The 19,268-nt window shown below is 38.6% G+C and overlaps 1 protein-coding gene across 2 annotated transcripts in view; it reads right to left on the bottom strand.

Annotated features, from left to right (window-relative positions):
* Positions 1-18,653, bottom strand: part of LOC134534164 (1-phosphatidylinositol 4,5-bisphosphate phosphodiesterase eta-2-like) — a 49,027-nt gene extending 30,374 nt beyond the window's left edge. Inside the window, exon 1 of one of the 2 annotated variants that reach the window (XM_063372300.1) lies at positions 18,384-18,653. In XM_063372300.1, coding sequence (XP_063228370.1) covers positions 18,384-18,456 — 73 coding nt within the window. In that variant the 5' untranslated portion in view covers positions 18,457-18,653. Of the gene's footprint in view, positions 1-6,279; positions 6,411-18,383 lie in introns of those variants that run through there. The other variant, XM_063372301.1, reaches the window with a different exon arrangement.
* Positions 18,654-19,268: the final 615 nt, after the last annotated feature.

The raw sequence follows: 19,268 nt of genomic DNA, 5'->3' as shown, positions 1-19,268 counted from the left end.
GTGTAAATGAAAATAGGAATGGGTAGAAATTGACTTTTAGTGAAATCATATTGTATCAAATCAAACTAAAAAAAATAAAGGAAATAAATTTGTAAAGATTCATAGATTGATCTTCAGAGAGAGCGAGACACCTATTGAATGTCTATAAAACTAACTTTTTTATGAGAGCAGATTTTCATGAAATAAATCATGAAATCATTCAACGATAAAACCTGTTTATTTAATCAAGCGGACGGGTTCGCCCCAAGGAGAAAATAACGCGGCGAGACCTCGTGGACATAGAGAAATGACACACTCACTATTTATGTGTCTATGAAACATGATTTTTTCTGCAATTTAAATTGTAATATACAAAAACGGTATTGAAAATTGAAACAAATATGGCGACACTACAAACTGTCAAGAGCTTTTTTTTCTTACTCTCTACTTAGTTCCTTACAATAGCAAAACGTAACGTAATGGCTTGAAAGCTATTGCTCGGCAGACATAGAGGAATGACACTAACAGTTTGTATATCTATGACACACATTACATTTTTTAGTTTTTTCTTAACTCAGAATCGAGATAAAATATCCAATTGTGAATCTAAACCATCCTCGAATCCCCGTGAACTCACACAAAAAATTTCATCAAAATCGGTCCAGCCGTCTAGGAGGAGTTCAGTGACATACACACGCACACAAGAAATATATATATAAAGATTTAAGACTGAACGCAGTGGGAAGACTCGCAGCAAACGAGTGGAAATTTTTCCAACGACCCAACGACGAGCTCATTACAGCGCCGGCGTAAACAGTTCACGTGGAATTGCGTCAAGAGGCTACTTCCACTGAGTGTTCAGAGTAATTAAGAAGAAGAAAAAAAACTAGGCACTATTTCTGATGGGGAAGCAATACAGTGACATGGTTGGTTTCCTTCCTGTGTCGAAAGAGAGACAAAGAGAGCAATAGAGAGCGATATAGACACAGATAAAAATTGAGAGATAATTGGTTCTTTCAGACTGTACCACTTTGATAATACCGTCAATAGAGTCTTTTACGGGCTTAAAAACTATTTCTTTGTTAAGATAATATAAAAAACTTATTTTAATTAACGAAGATGCAAAGATTGAAGATTTTTAATGTTAAAAAGCTAGATAGTATCCATCTGGAAACAGTGTGTGCCATTTACCCTGTACTTGCAATTTTCTGTTCTTCAGGGTAAATTCAGGCGAAACATTTTTTTGTGTCTAGAATTCTAACCGGGCCCCGGCGATTTCCCCCCCCCCCCCCCCACCCTTCCGCGTAAGATGAAAATTTATCAAACAATGTACAGTGTTTCTTTTGTCGGGAGAAGCTTTGAAACCAGACAACCCCCAAAACAGAAGTGAAGAAGGGACAAACACGCGAGAGAATATACACGGAGCACGCGAGAACACAACTAAACAATGGTCTCGGTGTATTGTAGACAACGAACCAGCGAGTTTCCCGTCCAAAAGGTCGCCTACAAGGCGTTCACACGCCCGCTAGACTTGAAAAGCACTCGTCCGCGAGGAGAGGGGTAATGTAGTGGTAAGACACTGCGTTCGCGTTCCGATTTTACAATAAATAAATGAAATAAATAAAAAAAAAAGCAAATAAACAAACGTCAATATTTAGCTGGATAATTTAACTGATGAAGAGATTTATTTAATATTTAAATGGTTTTATGTACAGTAACTTATATACTTGTACTTTTTCCTCTAAATATAAATATTTTACATATATACTATACATATTAGATTTTTCTGAAACAATGTTATATTTTTTTCCCCTGAAACCTAAATCCACCTCCTAAAAAAAATGGAGGATATATCTCCCCCCCCCCCCCCCAAAACCCCAAATCCTAAGAAATTCTAAAAAATCTCTCATTCCCACCAATTAAAAAAAAAATTAAAGCAAACAGCAAGCAAAGAGGTGGTATTCTCTCACCCCCCCCCCCCCCCCCCCCAATGGCGTGCGCCACTGTTTGTTTAACGTAATTCACTGGACGCATTCACGATCGTGTGTACTTGGATACACACGTTAGAAGTTATATTCTATGGCATCACTAAAATATTAATACGAAACATTTTAAAACACATAACACTAAGTATATGTATAATTGATTTTTTGCTTAAACGATAGAAATAATTCTATAAATATTTCCTACAAACAAACTTTAACCTTATTGAAATGATTTAACATTTAAGTTTTAACAATAAAAATGTCATCATAAAATTATTTTATATTTCATGTCGTCGAACATATGTAGGCTAACAATTTGTTATATCTCTACAGCATGATGAACGCTGCGCTGTTCTACATGTCAGGATTCGAACGTATTCTTGTGCAAGTTTTCATAATTTATTTTTATAACTATAAATTATAACATTAACGTATAAAAGTATATTCACTATTATAACGTTTTATTTTTTAAATACCTATGCGCGGTGTAAATTCTGAAATGTTCACAAATGAATAGATACGGGTAAATCACGCAGGTCCGCTATATTTTCGATACTTCAAGAGACTTTCACAGATGGCAGCACTGTGGTTACAATTTCCGTTCCATTCACGAGATCACTCCTACCAAATGCGGGAAGCCTTCTTTTCACAAACGAGAGAGCCAAACTCCCGATCGTACATCTTCGGTTTTTTTTTGTTCATTGTAATAAATATGGCGGTGTTGATAAAAGGAAAGATCATAAACAAGGCAACTGTATTTATTTGCACGCCGCCATATTTTTCTTTTGCCATGTGTCCGTGAATGTTTATTTTGGACAACTCATGATAACTAATGGTCAATTATGTTAGGTTAGCTACATTATAAATACTTTAAAACATTGTGGACGGTTGATTTGGTTAGGATAGCTACATTAAAGATACTGTGAAATAATGTAAACGGTTTCCTAGCGCTGGATAGCTACATATTAAATAGTTATTTGCTAAGCAAGCATAAAATGATTTTACAGTATTTTTAATGTAGCTATACTTACCTAATATAACCAATCATCCACAATGTTTTAAAGTATTTATAATGTAGCTAGCCTATCCTAATCGACCGCAAAATGTAATGCCACACCAGTTTATGCAATGAGATAGAACGGCGTATGACGTATGAGTAAGCTACATCCCAAATAAATACACCTGTTGTGGTACGGGGAAAAAAAAAGCGAGCATGAACTTCGGGGAATTTTCGGGTGTGGCTCTCTCGTCTGTGAAATGAAGGCTTCCCACCAAATGCCATACACCGAGAGCTAAAAAAGTTTACACATAAAAAAAAAACTCTTACAGTCCAGCCGGCAATAGTATCATCATCATCATTCCGAGACATGTTTCGCATACGTATTGTTATGGAGCGCTTGAGCGCAGTGTGAAACTAGGAAGTTCACCTCCCGCGCGCTCGTGTTCTCGTGTTCAGATAAGCTCAGGGGGCCAGGAGTGGGGGTGTTATCGAAGATGGCAGTCGGCCCAGTCCCCGAACAAACACTGGTGACTCACACGCCCCGCCGACTGACTGCTTCTTCATCTCCGCCCGTCGCACTGTCCAACTCCCACTTACTACAGCACCTTCCGATCAAGTCGGTCAAATAACTTTTTTTTTTTTTTCATAACCTAACTGAAACTAAGTGTATTTGGGAGGGGTCTGGGTTAGGGAGAGACTACACGGTACCTTATTTCTGCTAGCCTCTTTTACACCCACGGGTATAACAGTGGGTACCTATATATATTTGTAAAGCAGAAGTGTAAGCAGAAATATTCAGGTCATATTCACACCATCCCCGAACTGGTAACAGAAATACGTAAACAAACTGAATATCGCGCAGAGAACAGTCTTTTGTTAGTGTAAACAGACAAAATGGATCATATTGAAACTTTACATAATACACAGAGAAGAAAATTGTGCGCTGTCGTGGCATTGACTACAACACTTGCAAGAGAAAAGTCACGTTGTAAAATTAAACTTATTTCAACGAAATGGTGGACAAAACCTTGGGTACAGAAACGAAATGAAGGGAATGGCCAGGGTGTGTTGGCATTAGTTCGGAATGAATTTAGTTTAAATTTTATTAATAACATATAAACTTAGACGGGTTATCGTTATCACCGTCACAAATGTCTATTTTTTTTTGTTTATATGATTCATAGGCTTCATGACACTGAGAGTTTTAGAAACTTCGTACGGATGGACGAGGCTCTCTTTGAAGAATTATTGGAACGTGTTTCTCCCATCATTGTGCGTCTCAGGCCGAAGCCTTAATCATGCAGGGTTTAAGCCATGCGGGAGAGGAAGCATGCATCACGTGCTAGGAGGGAGATTGGCCAGCCATGGGCAACGTTTTAGCTATGACTAACTCCCCTCGCTGACTGTACTAGACTGAAACTAGATAAGTTGGGGCCCAGGTAAAACCTGCATAGACACAGGGAAAACCCTGGGCACTTACATGCGGGATGCAAACATTTCATGCATTGTTAACGAGCAGGTTGGTTATAGGAAACAGAAGGATGGATCTGGAAGAAGAGTTGAACAGAAAAAAAAAAGAGTCTACCATGCGGGGGGGTTTGGGCTTGGACATTGTTGTCCGCATTGGTTTGGGTGGCACTGGTTGTTTCGGGGGCGACTTTTTGTCGTTTCCAGCCGGGCTGCCAGCCAGCCCAGTTCAAAAAATGTAAGAGGGTTGCGGCGACACCCAACAGTCACCAAAGAGCTTCCTTTCTTCTGGTTGGCCTGTTGGTTTACCCAATCGGAGCTGGGCTTCTGTGATTGACTTGGGGGGGTGCTGGCAAATCAGCTGACCTCTTCTCTTCTGATTGGCTGGGCTGTTTGGCCAACCAGAGGCGACCTCTCTTTTGTTAGATGCAGAGCTAGGTTTTGAGGGTTTTTTTTTCCGAAGAGGCCAACCAGACGAAAGGAAGGCTGTGATCGGCCCACAGCTGCAGCCAATCGGGGAACACTCCACTCTCAAGCTGGAGTATTGAAAGGCACGAGAAATCGCAATAACCTCAGTAGGTTAACTTTACCCTGATGTTGGCGACAGAAACGTCGTGATATATTCACTTTGGACGCGGCTACAATCCAGAGGCCAAATAACTTCAATTTATACTTTTAAGTTAATTAAAACCATTAAATAAGGACCGTTTTAATAGAAAAACCTATTATAAACAATAACATATGGTTATATTATGAATTTATTAAAAATAATGTGCAAAAACACTAAACATTGAGTCCAAGCAAATTAATTAAAGAACAATCCCTGCAAGCACCCGAGACTAGAACCCTTCCTTAGATTTGCGATGACCCAACCAACATTCCGAACGAACAGTATTTCGGACACAGGCTCGATCTGAAATTTAGGGGTCTGTATATATCATTAAAAAATATATAAAAAAATCATCATTTACTATTCATGTTGTTAATACGTACTTCGAGCGATGTCCTAAAGTTAAAAACCACCTATTTACAAATACGCCAAAGAAATCTAGTAGTCTAGATCCCCGTTCCATAACAATACCTATGACTTCACCAAGATGGCGTCGCTTATGTAATTACTACCCCTACATTCTTACAGGAAAAGGACAGGAAACTATAAATACACTATTTTTCACGTATTTAATTTTTTTTAATATTATACTTTTTTTGGTAACTTAAATTAGACTTTAAACCCCGCCTCCCAATCTATTTATATATTATAAATGTATAGGTACAAATTTATTATTAAATCGTTTAAAACAAAGTCGCTATCCGCGTCTGTCTGTTCGTTTTCTTCTTTTAAACTACACAATGGTTTTCACCAGTGTATTTCTTTTCCCGGAAGGTTTATTGTGTATAATACATTCACATTAATTTTAAAGATAAGAGATAAATATAGATATTTTGTAATCGAGTCGTAAAATGACGCTTTTAGGCCGCTTACATGACTTAAGTTTACTTATAACGACTGATATCAGATAATGAACTACATACAGAAATGACCGCGATATTACATGTCTATCTTATAAGGATGACTCACAGTAACCATTTTTATCTTCAGAATTGGTTAATAGGGAATGAGCTATTTGCTTCATAATATTAATTATTATCTAATTTAATATGTTAGTTACCTTAAGCACTTAATTTAGATCAAAATTGACCTATGCACCACATCATATGCGATCCATCAAACCGTGCTTTTTAAACGCAATATTATTTCATAGGAACGGTAACCACACATTAGTAAATCGCATCCGTACGAAGTGGGGGCAAATAACTAGTTAACAGTTAATAAAACTAAACACTTACTTTGCAGAGGAATACTAATTTTCTTTGGTTTTCTCATGAAGATGAGAACGTAGACTTGCACCGCCTACCCCAAAGCACTACCACGTAACTGCGTGACACTAACGTACGTAAACATCTCGCACAGAGCTGACATAAGCCACTGATCCCACACTTCTCCTAGCCCGCGACAGACGTCACCAGTTAGCACTTCCACTATCGCTCATTACGCAACAGTTCGCCGATAACCACACGGGCTGGCGAGGTAACCTTAGCCCAGGAACCACAATGGAAAGTAACAATGAATGAAATGTCTCTGATCCGGCACCTCCGGGACCACGACCATGTCTGATTAGAGATTTTTCCGGATTATCGAGCGTGTATAATATACAGTACAATTATATTTCAAATAAGTTGCAATAATATGCTCTCTAGACAGAAGAATAAACATATGAGCGTTACTATTAAAAAAAAAAAAATCTTGGAAATCACGTTGCATCCAAAATACAGAGCTCTTCTATAAAAAAAATCATTACGAAGATGAAACCCGCTACAAGACAGAAACCACCGTAATGAAATGCTAAACGTCAGTAACGATAAATTACCTACACAGCTACCATAAACATTAAACACGATCCGAAAGCAACTATATGCCACCAATCCCCGTACATTCATCCAAATGTCTGTCGGGTCTTTTGCAGCCACTAGTAACACAGTCTATGGCTACAGTTGTTCTTGCATATATGAAATACGTTTTTAGAGATAATACTGAGTATTTATTCCTAAATTTCCGCATATCTCATATTTTAATAGATGTTACATTTAAGCATATTTTTTTTAAATAATGGAAAATGTAATCGAATATTCAATAATTGGAATTTAATTTATTTTGTCATGCTTATTATTTGCGCAGTTAATACTGAAAAGCTATTCTGGGAAAGGTTTACAAAATAACTTTTAACTATTGTAGGTACTGGAACAACACAAAACATAAATACCCGGGTAAGAATTTGAACCCAATATACTGCAAACACTATTTTGTATAGATATAGTTGTTTCCATGAAAATGTATAAATATTTTAAATATCGTGGGCTTAGTGGAAAAAGTAGGTAAGTCCACTTTTTTTGTGAAAATGAGTTAACTTCACAGATGAAGTTGTAAGGGCAATATCTTCGCCAAGAAAACGTTTGGAAGTACAAATAATGAATGATTGTGGACTTTTTCTTCTAGCTTTATTTCGGGAAGTCCATTATAACGCTATTCTAGGCAAGCAAAACTTGGTAAGTGAACTAACAGACTTTTTCCAGAAATTGGACTTGCCGACTTTTTCCACTAAGCCCACGATATATGTGTAATGTTAGATAAATATTTGCTTTTCATTTACAAAAAAAAAAAAAAAAAATCCAACGCACCACGCACACTCGAGGAGACATCCTGATGGGGTCCACAGAGGTCACGGCCAGCTGTCGGTAACCGGGGGGGGGGGGGGGGCACGCTAACCCCCCCCCCCCTTCTGGAATTAAGCAGTCCCTCACTGAAGGGGCCCGCCTACGGTTGCAAAATTATGACTGCGAAACGGGGTTGATAAACGTTGAAGTCAAAACTATGGTCTATGGAAAACTTTCCGTATATTTTAAGTTTTCTGCTTATTGCATGCATGCATGTATGTATGCCAAAATATGGGCTGTGTACAATATACGAACATTGTATCCAGAAAATTTTCTCTCTCTCCCCCCCCCCCCCTCCCCCCCCTCTTTTTCGAATCCTACAGATTTGCGCCTTTGGATAAGGACCTGCCTAAGTTGCTGTCAAGTAAAATTAATCACTGATAGAACTTAATCAATCAAATGCAGACTACAACCCCAGTAAAAATATTTTGCCATTTAAGGAGGGGCCCCGCCTACCTAGGCGTCATACGCTGCGCAGAGCTTCAGAAAAAAAAAAACAAGCGAATTGAAAACTGCTCAAGATATCAAGGGTGGCTTCTTTTAACGAAAAACATCTAAGAATGCGCTGTTTTGTTTTCAAACAATATTTTTAGGAGAGGTTTTTTTTTCAGTATAATTTTTAGATTCAAAACTCCCAGTACGGATTATTGAACATGCACTCAAAAGGACTTGCATGACACCATTTTAATATCTCCGCTATTTAACGTTACGGTTACCAACTATAATTTCGCTATGCACGACGAGAAGACTGCACGCAATTTCAGAGGAGACACCGCGCTAGAAGCACCAGCGAGCGTCGCGCTTATCATCCCGCCTCACTGACACAAATACACCCCTGAATCCATATTTTATTTTTATTTGTGTTAAACGTCCTAGATAGCTACGTTATCAGATGCGGTTAAAACATACACACCAGGGATATTGGAAAATGAATCGGCCGTGGCATACAGGTAGGGTCATGAATTTCTATCGAAAGGATTTAACAACTTCGAGCTGTGTGCAATAGCATTTAAGCATCGTCCGTTTTTTGACGTGACGTCTAATAAATCGATGAACGCCGGTTGCACGCACGAAAAATTGTCCCGTTATGCACATTGTCCCGTTATGCTGTGTCCCGTTACGCTCATTGTACGCTTGTGCCGATTTCGTCAATGTTTTGTTATGACGTTGTCACGTTAAACTATCGTCCGTAAACCGACTATACAGACAACCAATTTTTTGACGTGACGTCTAATAAATCGATGAACGCCGGCTGCACGCACGAAAAAGTGTCCCGTTACGCACATTGTCCCGTTACGTGGTGTCCCGTTACGCTCATTGTACGCTTGCGCCGCATCTCTCTCTCTTCCACTCGATTGGCCTATGAATATACTATTATATTAAATAGGTTAAGGCGGGCTTTAAAAGTAGTTTTTAAATTTAGTACTTTAACTAAACTATAATTTCATCAATGTTTAGTTATGACGTTACGTTAAACTATCGTCCGTAAACCGACTTTACAGACAACCATTTTTTTCTTCTGATTGGTTGAGTTTCTTTCCAGTACCACACGTCTGATGTCCACAGGAATCACAACATTATTTTGTGCGAAAATGAGACTATGGCTTCTCTCGCAGACGGCAGCCAACTACAGGAAGAATTCGCTGACAATGGGAGGGAAGACCTTATTGCAGTTTAACGAGCGTTGAGTTTTTTTTTCCTTGTGGAAAATACTTGCCCTACCTGTAAGAAGAAGCGATCCCGGCATTTGAACGGAGTGAATTCAGAACCTAGCTAGAGATGTATTGACAATAAGTGCGACGCTCGCTGGTGGTTCTAGCCAGGCATCGCCTCTAAGCGCATGGATGTGGAATTGGCGCGCAGTCTTCTCGTCATACACAGGACAGCTATGAAATTTTGAGAGGTACATGATATGACCGAGAAATGAAGATAAAGAAGTAGGCTACTTCAAGTCCCTTAAAAGTGCATTCAAGAATCTCCAACGGGTGTTTCGTGCTTGATAATTATTCTGAAAAAAAAAAAAAAAAAAAAAAAAACACAGTTTAAAAACGAAAAACGTAAAGATTACTACCCATCCACCTTCAGCGTATCTTGAAGTGCTTTTCGTTAAGACATCACACGGATATTTTGGGCAATTTTTAAATAGCCTTTCTTTTTTCTTCCTGAAGCTCTGCACAACCCGTGTGTGCCCTCGCACGCCATCTTAACTCATCATTAATTCATGGGAGACCATCGGGCCAAGTCGAAGACCCGGTGGACGCCACTCCCCACGCCTGGCCTGTGTGTCCCAAGGTCACTGTCGTCGAGACCCATCATCGCCGCAACCAGAGACCAAGGTCGTGGACGGGTCACGGGGCGAGACCCGGCGACACCGGCCGCATTCCCTCGTTTACCGGAATGAAAACGACCTCCGTGGGTCACCACCGTTGACACCTCACGCCCACTATCCTGCGTGGAGGCATGTCCACGGAGCTGATGTCTGCTCTAGGGGCCCGCCTCGTCAGGGGTGTATGTGTGTTAGTGAGGCGGGATGATAAGCGCGACGCTCGCTGGTGCTTCTAGCGCGGTGTAGCCTCTAAGCGCAAGGCTCTGAACCGGCGCGCAGTCTTCTCGTCGTCACAGGATAACTGTGAAATTTGAGCGGTGACCGTAACATCACATGGCCGAGAAATGATGATAAAGGGGTAATGCAAGTCCCTTAAGTGCTTTCAAGAATCTGTACGGGTTGTTTCACGCATAAAAATTACTCTGAAAACATGCGTTTTAGCCATTTTAACACTTCTAAAAATACAGCTTAAAAACTTAATCCGAAATCGAAAGTACTTTTCGGCCCTCAGCGAACTATTAAATGCTTTTCGTAAACAGATATCTTGAGTAGTTTAGAAATCGCGATGTTTTTCCTGAAGCTCTGCACACCGTGTGTGTGCCCGGGCAGGCGGAGTCGCCTAGGTTAGCATGTTGGTTGGTCAGGAAATTGTCAGGAATCGGCATGCTCTGACGTAGTTGGAAGTAAGAGTTAGAATTTCCGTCGTTGAAAACAGCCACTTGTACAAAATAAAAATGTGAGCTGGTCTTTCAGTACCCGCCAATGGTAAACATCTAACCTCGGTAACGAGCAAATTCACGAGTTCTCGTGTTGTTCATTGTTGCAAATAAATTTGTCATACGAAATACGGACACGAAATTTAACTAGAGTTCTTTAAAATAATGCCGAGCGTCTTAAATATACTGATAAAATAAAATACTCACTTTTCAAATACCAAAATTTCTGGATGCGAATCTCACAAATACTTTTGCCCCCGCGGCTACAATTCGCCGCCTGAATCGTACACTTAACTTGCCACCGTCACACGCAGATAGCAGCACGAAACACACGGGAATTTTAAACTATAAGAAACGGCTCCGATAAAATAAAAAAAAAAAATACTTTTAAAACTTCTGAACCCCGACTATGGACCAATTTTTCAACAATTTTATTAATATACTGCCCATTTTTAAAAAATTCTCTTAACAGTTAATACTACAAAGTTTCCCCACACGCTATAAGTTATGCTTCTATGGCATTACTAAAATATTAATTAACCTGAAACATTTTAAAACTCGTATTATAACCTGAAACATTATAAAACTCGTATTAAGTATAACACTAGGTATGTTTTTGCTAAAAAGCCTGAAATCAGTCTGTAAATACTTCCTACAAACAAACCTTTATTTTACTAAAATTTCTTTTTCGCAATCATCAATAACCCTACTATTGATAACTCAAAATAAAATTAATCATTCTTTACTTTGGGGGGGAATTCTTTGCGCGACTTATGCGGCAACTGTTTTTAAACGGACAACTTTGACTAGTCACAGTGTAAAAAAAATTGCTAACTCAGCAAGTTATTTGCTTTAATCAGCCATATTTTATAATATTTTGCTAAGTAAGCAAAAAACTTATTTTAATAATGCATATAACTTGAAAACTACGACAACTGTTCTCGGCTTGACGTTGAGTTGTGGGACTCTCTTTATACACCCACAAATTCACATAAACGTTCTGCGCCAAAGCCAATAAATTGTAGTGTAATTAATTTCAGACTAAGTCTAATTATTTTCTTCCTTGATGATCTTAGCAGTTTAACCCCGTGGAATGAAAAGAAAAAAAAATATTTTAATGCAAATTAAAAAAAAAAGTTGTTCTTGCTTGAATACAGGTGAAAAAAAAAATATTATAAACTGTGAACATTTGATGGCGGGGTTAACAGCCTCCATCATTGTTCCATCAGGTCTCTCTCCCCAACTACGTCACTGACCTCGGGGACGCACCACAACGCCGAAATACCACAACGCCGAACGTACAATAACGCCGAAAACCATAACGCTGAATGCCAAATTGACTACAACGCCGACAGCTAGAAAACTGCTGTGTACCAGTGTACCACAACGCCGAAATACATTAACGCCGATAAATGTCATTGCAGGACTGCCACAAAGGTTAGGTTAAGCTAGCCTAGCCTAGGTTAGGTTGTGGTATTGCGGCGTTAAGATACATTTAAGAAACACACACAAATTCATTCAGTTGTTTTTAATTTTGCTCCTGTGGCCCAGGGGCGTAGACAGGGCGGGGGGTTTAGTGGTTCAACCCCCCCCCCCCCCGGCCCATTAGCATCAAATCTTTAATTAATTTCTTATTCATCACTCAAAAAAATTTCATATTAAAATTAATAAAATTTTTAACATTACAATACTTTAATTTAAGCACCGAAAACTGCTAAAATAGCACTATTTTACACCTTAAAATCCAAATTTTCCCGGTGGGGGGGGGGGGGGTGGGGGGTTCTTAACACCCCCCCATACACAAATCCTGGCTACGCCACTGCTGTGGCCCCCTCCCCGCAGCAAAATTTTTCGGTGTTACTGTATTTCGGCGTTGTGGTACACAGCAGTTTTCTAGATGTCGGCGTTGCGGTCAATTTGGCATTCGGCGTTATGGTATTCGGCGTTATTGTACGTTCGGCGTTGTGGTAACGACCCCTGATCTCTACAGCAGTCAGTGATTTGTCATGTCCAGCATCCTCTGCCTCCGCTAGCCGAGCGGATGCTCCTGATTGGACAGAGGCGTTCTCAATCAACCGGCCGCGCGTGTCCGAATTTAGGACCCAGCACGGTGTGCATGATCGAATCAACAGGGTGCAAGCCCTCTTCTTACTGTAGTTACGATAAACCTGCGATTCACTGAAGCAGAGTCAGATGCGCGAATAATTAGCGTTGAAGCAATTTTTGATGTAGAATTAAATTGTAAATTAGGTAATGTCTGTCAAAAAATTTTTTTTTACCAATGGTCTATACCGTCTACGTATCATTCTTCCACTGTTCTGTAAACAGTGCTAATAACTTCAAGTAATTGTCAGCGTTCGTAAACAATCATGTAATCCTTTAAAAATGACAGGTGGGAAATGAGTTCTAATGGAAGAACCGTTGAGAACTTCCAAAATTAAAACAAGTTACATGACATATGATACGTTTCTTTGCCATCATCCCTGATTATTGATTTGTGTTCCCGTATCTTATGATTTGCCTGACGTTTAATTCGATATTAAAAAAAAAGAGCAAGTCTTTTAGTACTTGCCAGAGATGTGTTAACACTAACAGCTAACCTCGGTAATGCGCAAGTTCGTATGTTCACTTGTTGCAAATACACTTATAATACGAAACTCGGACACGAAATTGAACGTATAGTTAATGCTGAGCATGATAAATATACATGCAAATTGTGTTTCAACAACATTGCTAGACGCGAATCACACGTAGAATTCGCTGCCGGAGCAGCTACGACTTCAGAATCATTCGATTAACAGACATAAATTTCAAACTACCTACATAATTAAACAGCTCCGATAAAAGCTAAAAATACTTGAAACCCGTTTTGGACCTGATTTGCGACAATAAATTTATTAAAATACTGCCCATCTTGTTGAAATTCATTAAACAGTTAATACTATAACGTCTTGTGGACTCTGGTTCGCGCCATCCGCCACAGATGGCAGCACCGTGGTTACACATTTCGGTTCCTAGACTTCTGTCTGTTCCATTCACGAAATTATTCCCAATAGCATGTGCCGTATACCGAGAGCTAAGATGTGACACATCAAAAAAAAAAAAAAAATTAGGTTATGGTGAATGGCCGTTCGTGAACTGAAGTTGTAACACCAGACACAACAATACGCGGAGAGCAACGTCTATCGACCTTGGCGTAGCAGGAGCGCAGCGCGGCACTTCTTGGCCGATGACGTAACGGGGGCGGGGAGAAGAGTGGATGATCTCGCAAAAACAAGGTCACGCACGGCCTCGCCTGTTACAAAGCGGCTCGCAGTCCGAGTCGAGTCTCTTCCGAGTTCCGCGTGCGCCAAGGAGCTTGTACACAGCTGAGTCCGACCTCTATGGCGCGCGTGCGACACGAGTGAACCAACACAACCTCTAACCAGAGTAACGCTGGGTTCACAATTATAAAACATAAGCGAGCGCACGACTGTGCACACGACTTGTGCGAAGTCGGTTCACAATTGAAATCTTACTGTTGATTTCAGCCGATGAAATTTCGATAAGTACCCTACATCTGTTGGCAGTGTTAGTAACTACATTAACTACCAAGTAAATTGTAAGCATAGGATTTTAACATGTAAATAAATAAGGGTTAAATAAAACATTCTAACCACGACACATTTTTATATATAAAATTTTTGCTAATGACTCATAAGTAATAACATGAATTAATTTTTAAAGCAGGAATTACACCTAAACTTCGTAATATCTCGACAACTTCTTGCCACAATATGACTGATAAATATACAACAATGTTTAATTGAAGTAATTTTTAACGCTCCATTTGCGTCGGCACGATTTTACAGCAATTTACTTTATGATTCTACCTTTGTTTCGTAGTTATGATTGTTATATATGTGCATGCATTTCACGAAACTTCCTTATTAAAAATGTTTTCACTGTATCAATTAGTACCAGTCAAATATAAAATGAAAAAAAAAATTTACAAGTATTTACTTAGATGTTACATCAAATACAACCTACAATTATTTTTATAATGGCGACGTTTCTTTAACTCAAATTAATCGAAAAGCACTCATTCATTTAGTTGCGTAATTTTGTACTTCCAGTTCGAGTACCCCTTGTAATGTCACTTACGGTGTTAAGCAATGAAACAGAAACGTAAAACACGGACACAACACGACAGTGCAAGATAATTACGTTTTCGCTGTCCGTCTGCCGATTCCCCAGCGCACGCAAACTTAACGGTAACCAATGAGATTGATTTTAAAAATTTCACTGACTAGCAACACAACAGTAACAAAGTTACCTGGGTGCGTTAATAATTTAAGTTTATTTGCTAACGTAGTAATGCTAAGACCAAAATAATTATGCAATTAGATCCTGTTATCCACACGCACATGAAAAAGATTTTTAAGCATGCATTTTGGTGCGTAAGAGCTCACAAGTTGAAATGGGGAAGATTGACTAAACATAAAATGTTGGGCATATGCCATTGCTGGTTTATGCTAGTTGTTGTAAAAGAAAAAACCTCAGGAATGGGCAACACATAAGAATGGATAAAACAACGGAAAACAATATTAGCTGATCAAAAGTGTTACATGCTTAGACAAACACAGAGAATTCCGTAGAAGGAATTTAGCCAGAAAAAATTGACAGCACATGACGAGAGAGTTGCAACCAGAACAGTAAATACAGAGAAAACAACTCCAGAGAACCCAGCGACAGACGAACTCAGTGATGAAATTGAGCAGATAATCTGGACGACACTACGGCGACAGCACGAACGAACACAGTATTACGCTTTTTACTTCAAATAAATGCGACGTTTCGGGAACCAATATCTGCTCCCGTCATGAGGCTAGTTGTGGTGCGGTGCGCGTCCACTCACGTCATCAAACCTTGTTATTTTCGATCACAATCACACATTTTTCAGACAATGCACGGAAGCCTTGTTTGTCCAGTACCAATTGTAACGATTTTCAGCTGAAATTCCAATAACGCCAAGGGGCGCGGCTCGAAAAAATAATTTCTTAGCCAATTACGTAAATACAATGTAGGTATCTACGATGTCACTACCACAAAATTCGCGGGGCTGACATACTTACCAAATAGAAAGATTTGTTTTATTTCTATCGCGTCGCGGGCGCGACTTTATTGAAATGAGTGTCAGAATTATGTTTTCGAATTATGGTTAGAACAATGCATTAATAGTATTATATTTATTTGCATTTTTAAAAAGTTTTATTTATTTCTAAAAATATCTGTGATATATCTGAATGTATTCTCGAATGAAAGTTAAAATGGGATAAAGCATATGGATCATTCCATATGAAATCAACCAGAACTTAGGCTACATCTGTTCCGCAAGATCACGTGCTTTGTATTATCATATAGATCAAATGTTTAATCAAAGAACACTGAATGAATGTAAGGTAAGATTTGTTATCCGTGTTTTATAATTTGTAAAAATTTTTTAGTCTATAACAATAAAATTTGAATACATTACTAAGTCAACATTTTATGTAAAATTATGCTACTCTTCCTTGCTGCAACTATTTCTTAAGGCGGCATGGTATCTAAACCAGAGCTAAATGCATTAATTAAAAACTGAAGATTACTTGAAGCCAAAACTTCTGCCTTGGTAATTTCGAACATTTAATTTAATTGCTGCGGAAGAAACAACGCTCGAGAATTGTCTTTTTAATAAAGTTGGCAAATAACATTATGTAGGATTATTGTTTTGCAGTTTTTCAATGTTGTCTTCCAAAAACCAATAACGTCCAACTGATGCTTAAAGCATTTATTTATCTACCATGCCCCCTTAAGCATCTACTAAACTTCTCATTTTTATTTACTCATGATCCCATTGATTCTCCACCTTGAAATTTGGCACAAATCTAACCAATATATGTAGGAATAACATACTTTTTAAAATAAATAATCGAAAATGGTGTTTTTTAGAAATTCAATATTAAAAATTTTGAAAACAAATAAAAATTATCTTTTTTTCCAAAGTTGGTCATGTTACATATCAAATTGAAGCCCATTCAATGAAATTTAAAATGAGCTGTCAAACAGCCTTCTAGAACCATTAGTTGGAAACCTACAAGTATTTGAGTGATCCAAAACATTGCTAAAAATGGCTATTTTTGCAATTTTCAAAAATTTATACAAAAAAAAACTCAAAATTTTTTTTTTAGAAAAAATAGATTTATAATGTATTTAGTTGATATTACCAATATACAAAAAATCATATAAATCTGAAACATGAAGTTTCTAAATTAATTTTTCTTTGGTTGATTTGATATGGAATGACTCATATTTCTTAAATGGGATAAAGCATATTTCTCACAATAATGTCAAGTAAAAAAAAAAAACATTTATTAACGTCAATGGCGGTCGTATGTGTGGGTTAATGTTATGACAATAAATATTTTATACACATAATTGTCTATGTTTCACGTGCGGGTATAACAGCATGCTCGCAATAATGTGATTATTTGGCTGTTGCATTAAGCCCTTCGCCTCTGACGCGCTATTGTAATTTCAGTGTTTGATTGGTCTGATCACTCTTCCCTTCTCCCACCTCGAAGATCTGGGTTCGATTTCCGTCGATGTCAATTCAGGATTTTTTGAAAGAGGGTAACTCATCGGACGATGCCGCAAAACTTCATTAAAATACGTAGGCTCTATAAATTCGATGGTCGGTCTAAAATTAAGATATCTTTTTTTAAGGCGTATACACAATACTAGACATTAAACATTTGACAAGCACAGAAAATATACATAACTGTTAAAACTTCACGAATTTTATCTTAACGTTAATGATCAAACACGACCTTCTCCAGCAGCATTTATTCCACGCAAACTAAAGAAAACAAATAATCCTGTTTGGGTGTGCTTGTTTTGTTTACAACTATAACTTCTTATGTGTAAATGCTTACGTTGATCTTAACCGAGCCTTTACATATAGGTATGCAGGAACGAGTACCCTGACCCGTTGCCTATATTTATACATTACGGCCGAGTAAGTACGTGCGTTAACCCAAAAATTGGTCGACTGTAGTTTGGTACCGTTTTTTTCCACCCAACCTTAGCGACATGACGTCAACACAAACTTTGGTGACGTTTCGTAGCCACACAGCATCAATGCGCATCTGAAGCGACGGATGTGAAAGCTGTCTCGTTATAGCACCACTCTCGCCAAAAGTGCCGCTGGCAGGTGCCCAAAAAAAAAAATGACATCAACGAAACTGGTTGGAAGAGGTACGCTTCGCCCAATTCAGTGCCCTCACAACGTGTTTACATAATTTACCTTTCAAACTCCAAGTTAAGAATATGACTAAAAATTAGTTTATGAAATGAAACTTGAAAACGTTTTAACTATTTCCATGCTACTGTATCAAACAAACGCGTAGGTACACGTTCAGAATTATTCACTTTTCGTATTGAACGGCTTAAATCAGACAAATGAAATAAATTACATGTTCATAGGATTAATATAATAATATTTATACTAAAGTTCTAGTATTTCACGAGAGGTGACTCATTCCATTGTCACAGGCTAACTCGTCTCGAAAAAATAAATCAAATCGTAAAAAAAATATATACGGAAGCGTAAAACTTACCTCTAAGCTGTGGAGACTCATCGAGTGTAGGGTAAATTTTAGCCGTCACTGTCTCTTCCACAGCCTGCGCCATCGCTTTATGGTTCACTTCAAAACAGTAGATTCAAACATCACAACCGCAACGTGACCACCACGGAATCAACACGAGTCGCTGAAGCAACTTGCAGTCAGGCCAGACAGCATTAGCCCGCCTCCTACGCGGCGCGTGTACCTACGATGCGTTTGCGCCACCGTCGCCAGGCCAACCAGATACACGGTTCCAACTCTCGCCGTGCGATGGCACCACTAGCCAACCACAGCGCTGCATGCCGGGAAGCCTACATTTCACAAAGGGTTGAGGACCAACCCGAACATACCCGAAGACTTCACCTTCGGCCAACTTCGTGACTTTGTTTTTACTTTCATAACAGCACGGCCATGTTGGTGGATATCAAAAACACTTATTAATAATAATTGTGAGGTTAAGTGTTTAATTCATAGAAAGAAAGTGCATATTTAGTAATAATCTTAAGATTATTATTCACTGTTATATTAAAAGTATTCGTTATGTTCAGGATCTTTCAACGCACAAAATTAAAACAGCAAGCATCATGTACCTCGGGATCAAGTGAAAAACTTGGATATGCGATACTGAACTTTAACTAACTTTCAGATTTGCGTGTAAATTAAGAGATATGTATCATCATTTAGTTCATATTTTCTCTCTACAGGTTTTAAAGTTTAGCCTAGGTTGACGTAATTTTTTTCGTATCACGTGTCCAAATTGATCCCTTGGTTTTGTGGTACAAGATGCTTGCTGTTTTAATTTGTTACGTCGAAAGAGTATGGACATAACAAATACTAGAACATCACAAGACAAACAAATTATCTCAGGTGTTGTGAAAT

Source organism: Bacillus rossius, chromosome 7, assembly GCF_032445375.1.
Source record: "Bacillus rossius redtenbacheri isolate Brsri chromosome 7, Brsri_v3, whole genome shotgun sequence".
Classification (NCBI taxonomy): Eukaryota; Metazoa; Arthropoda; class Insecta; order Phasmatodea; family Bacillidae; genus Bacillus; species Bacillus rossius.
This window is presented reverse-complemented; position numbering and strand designations above follow the sequence as displayed.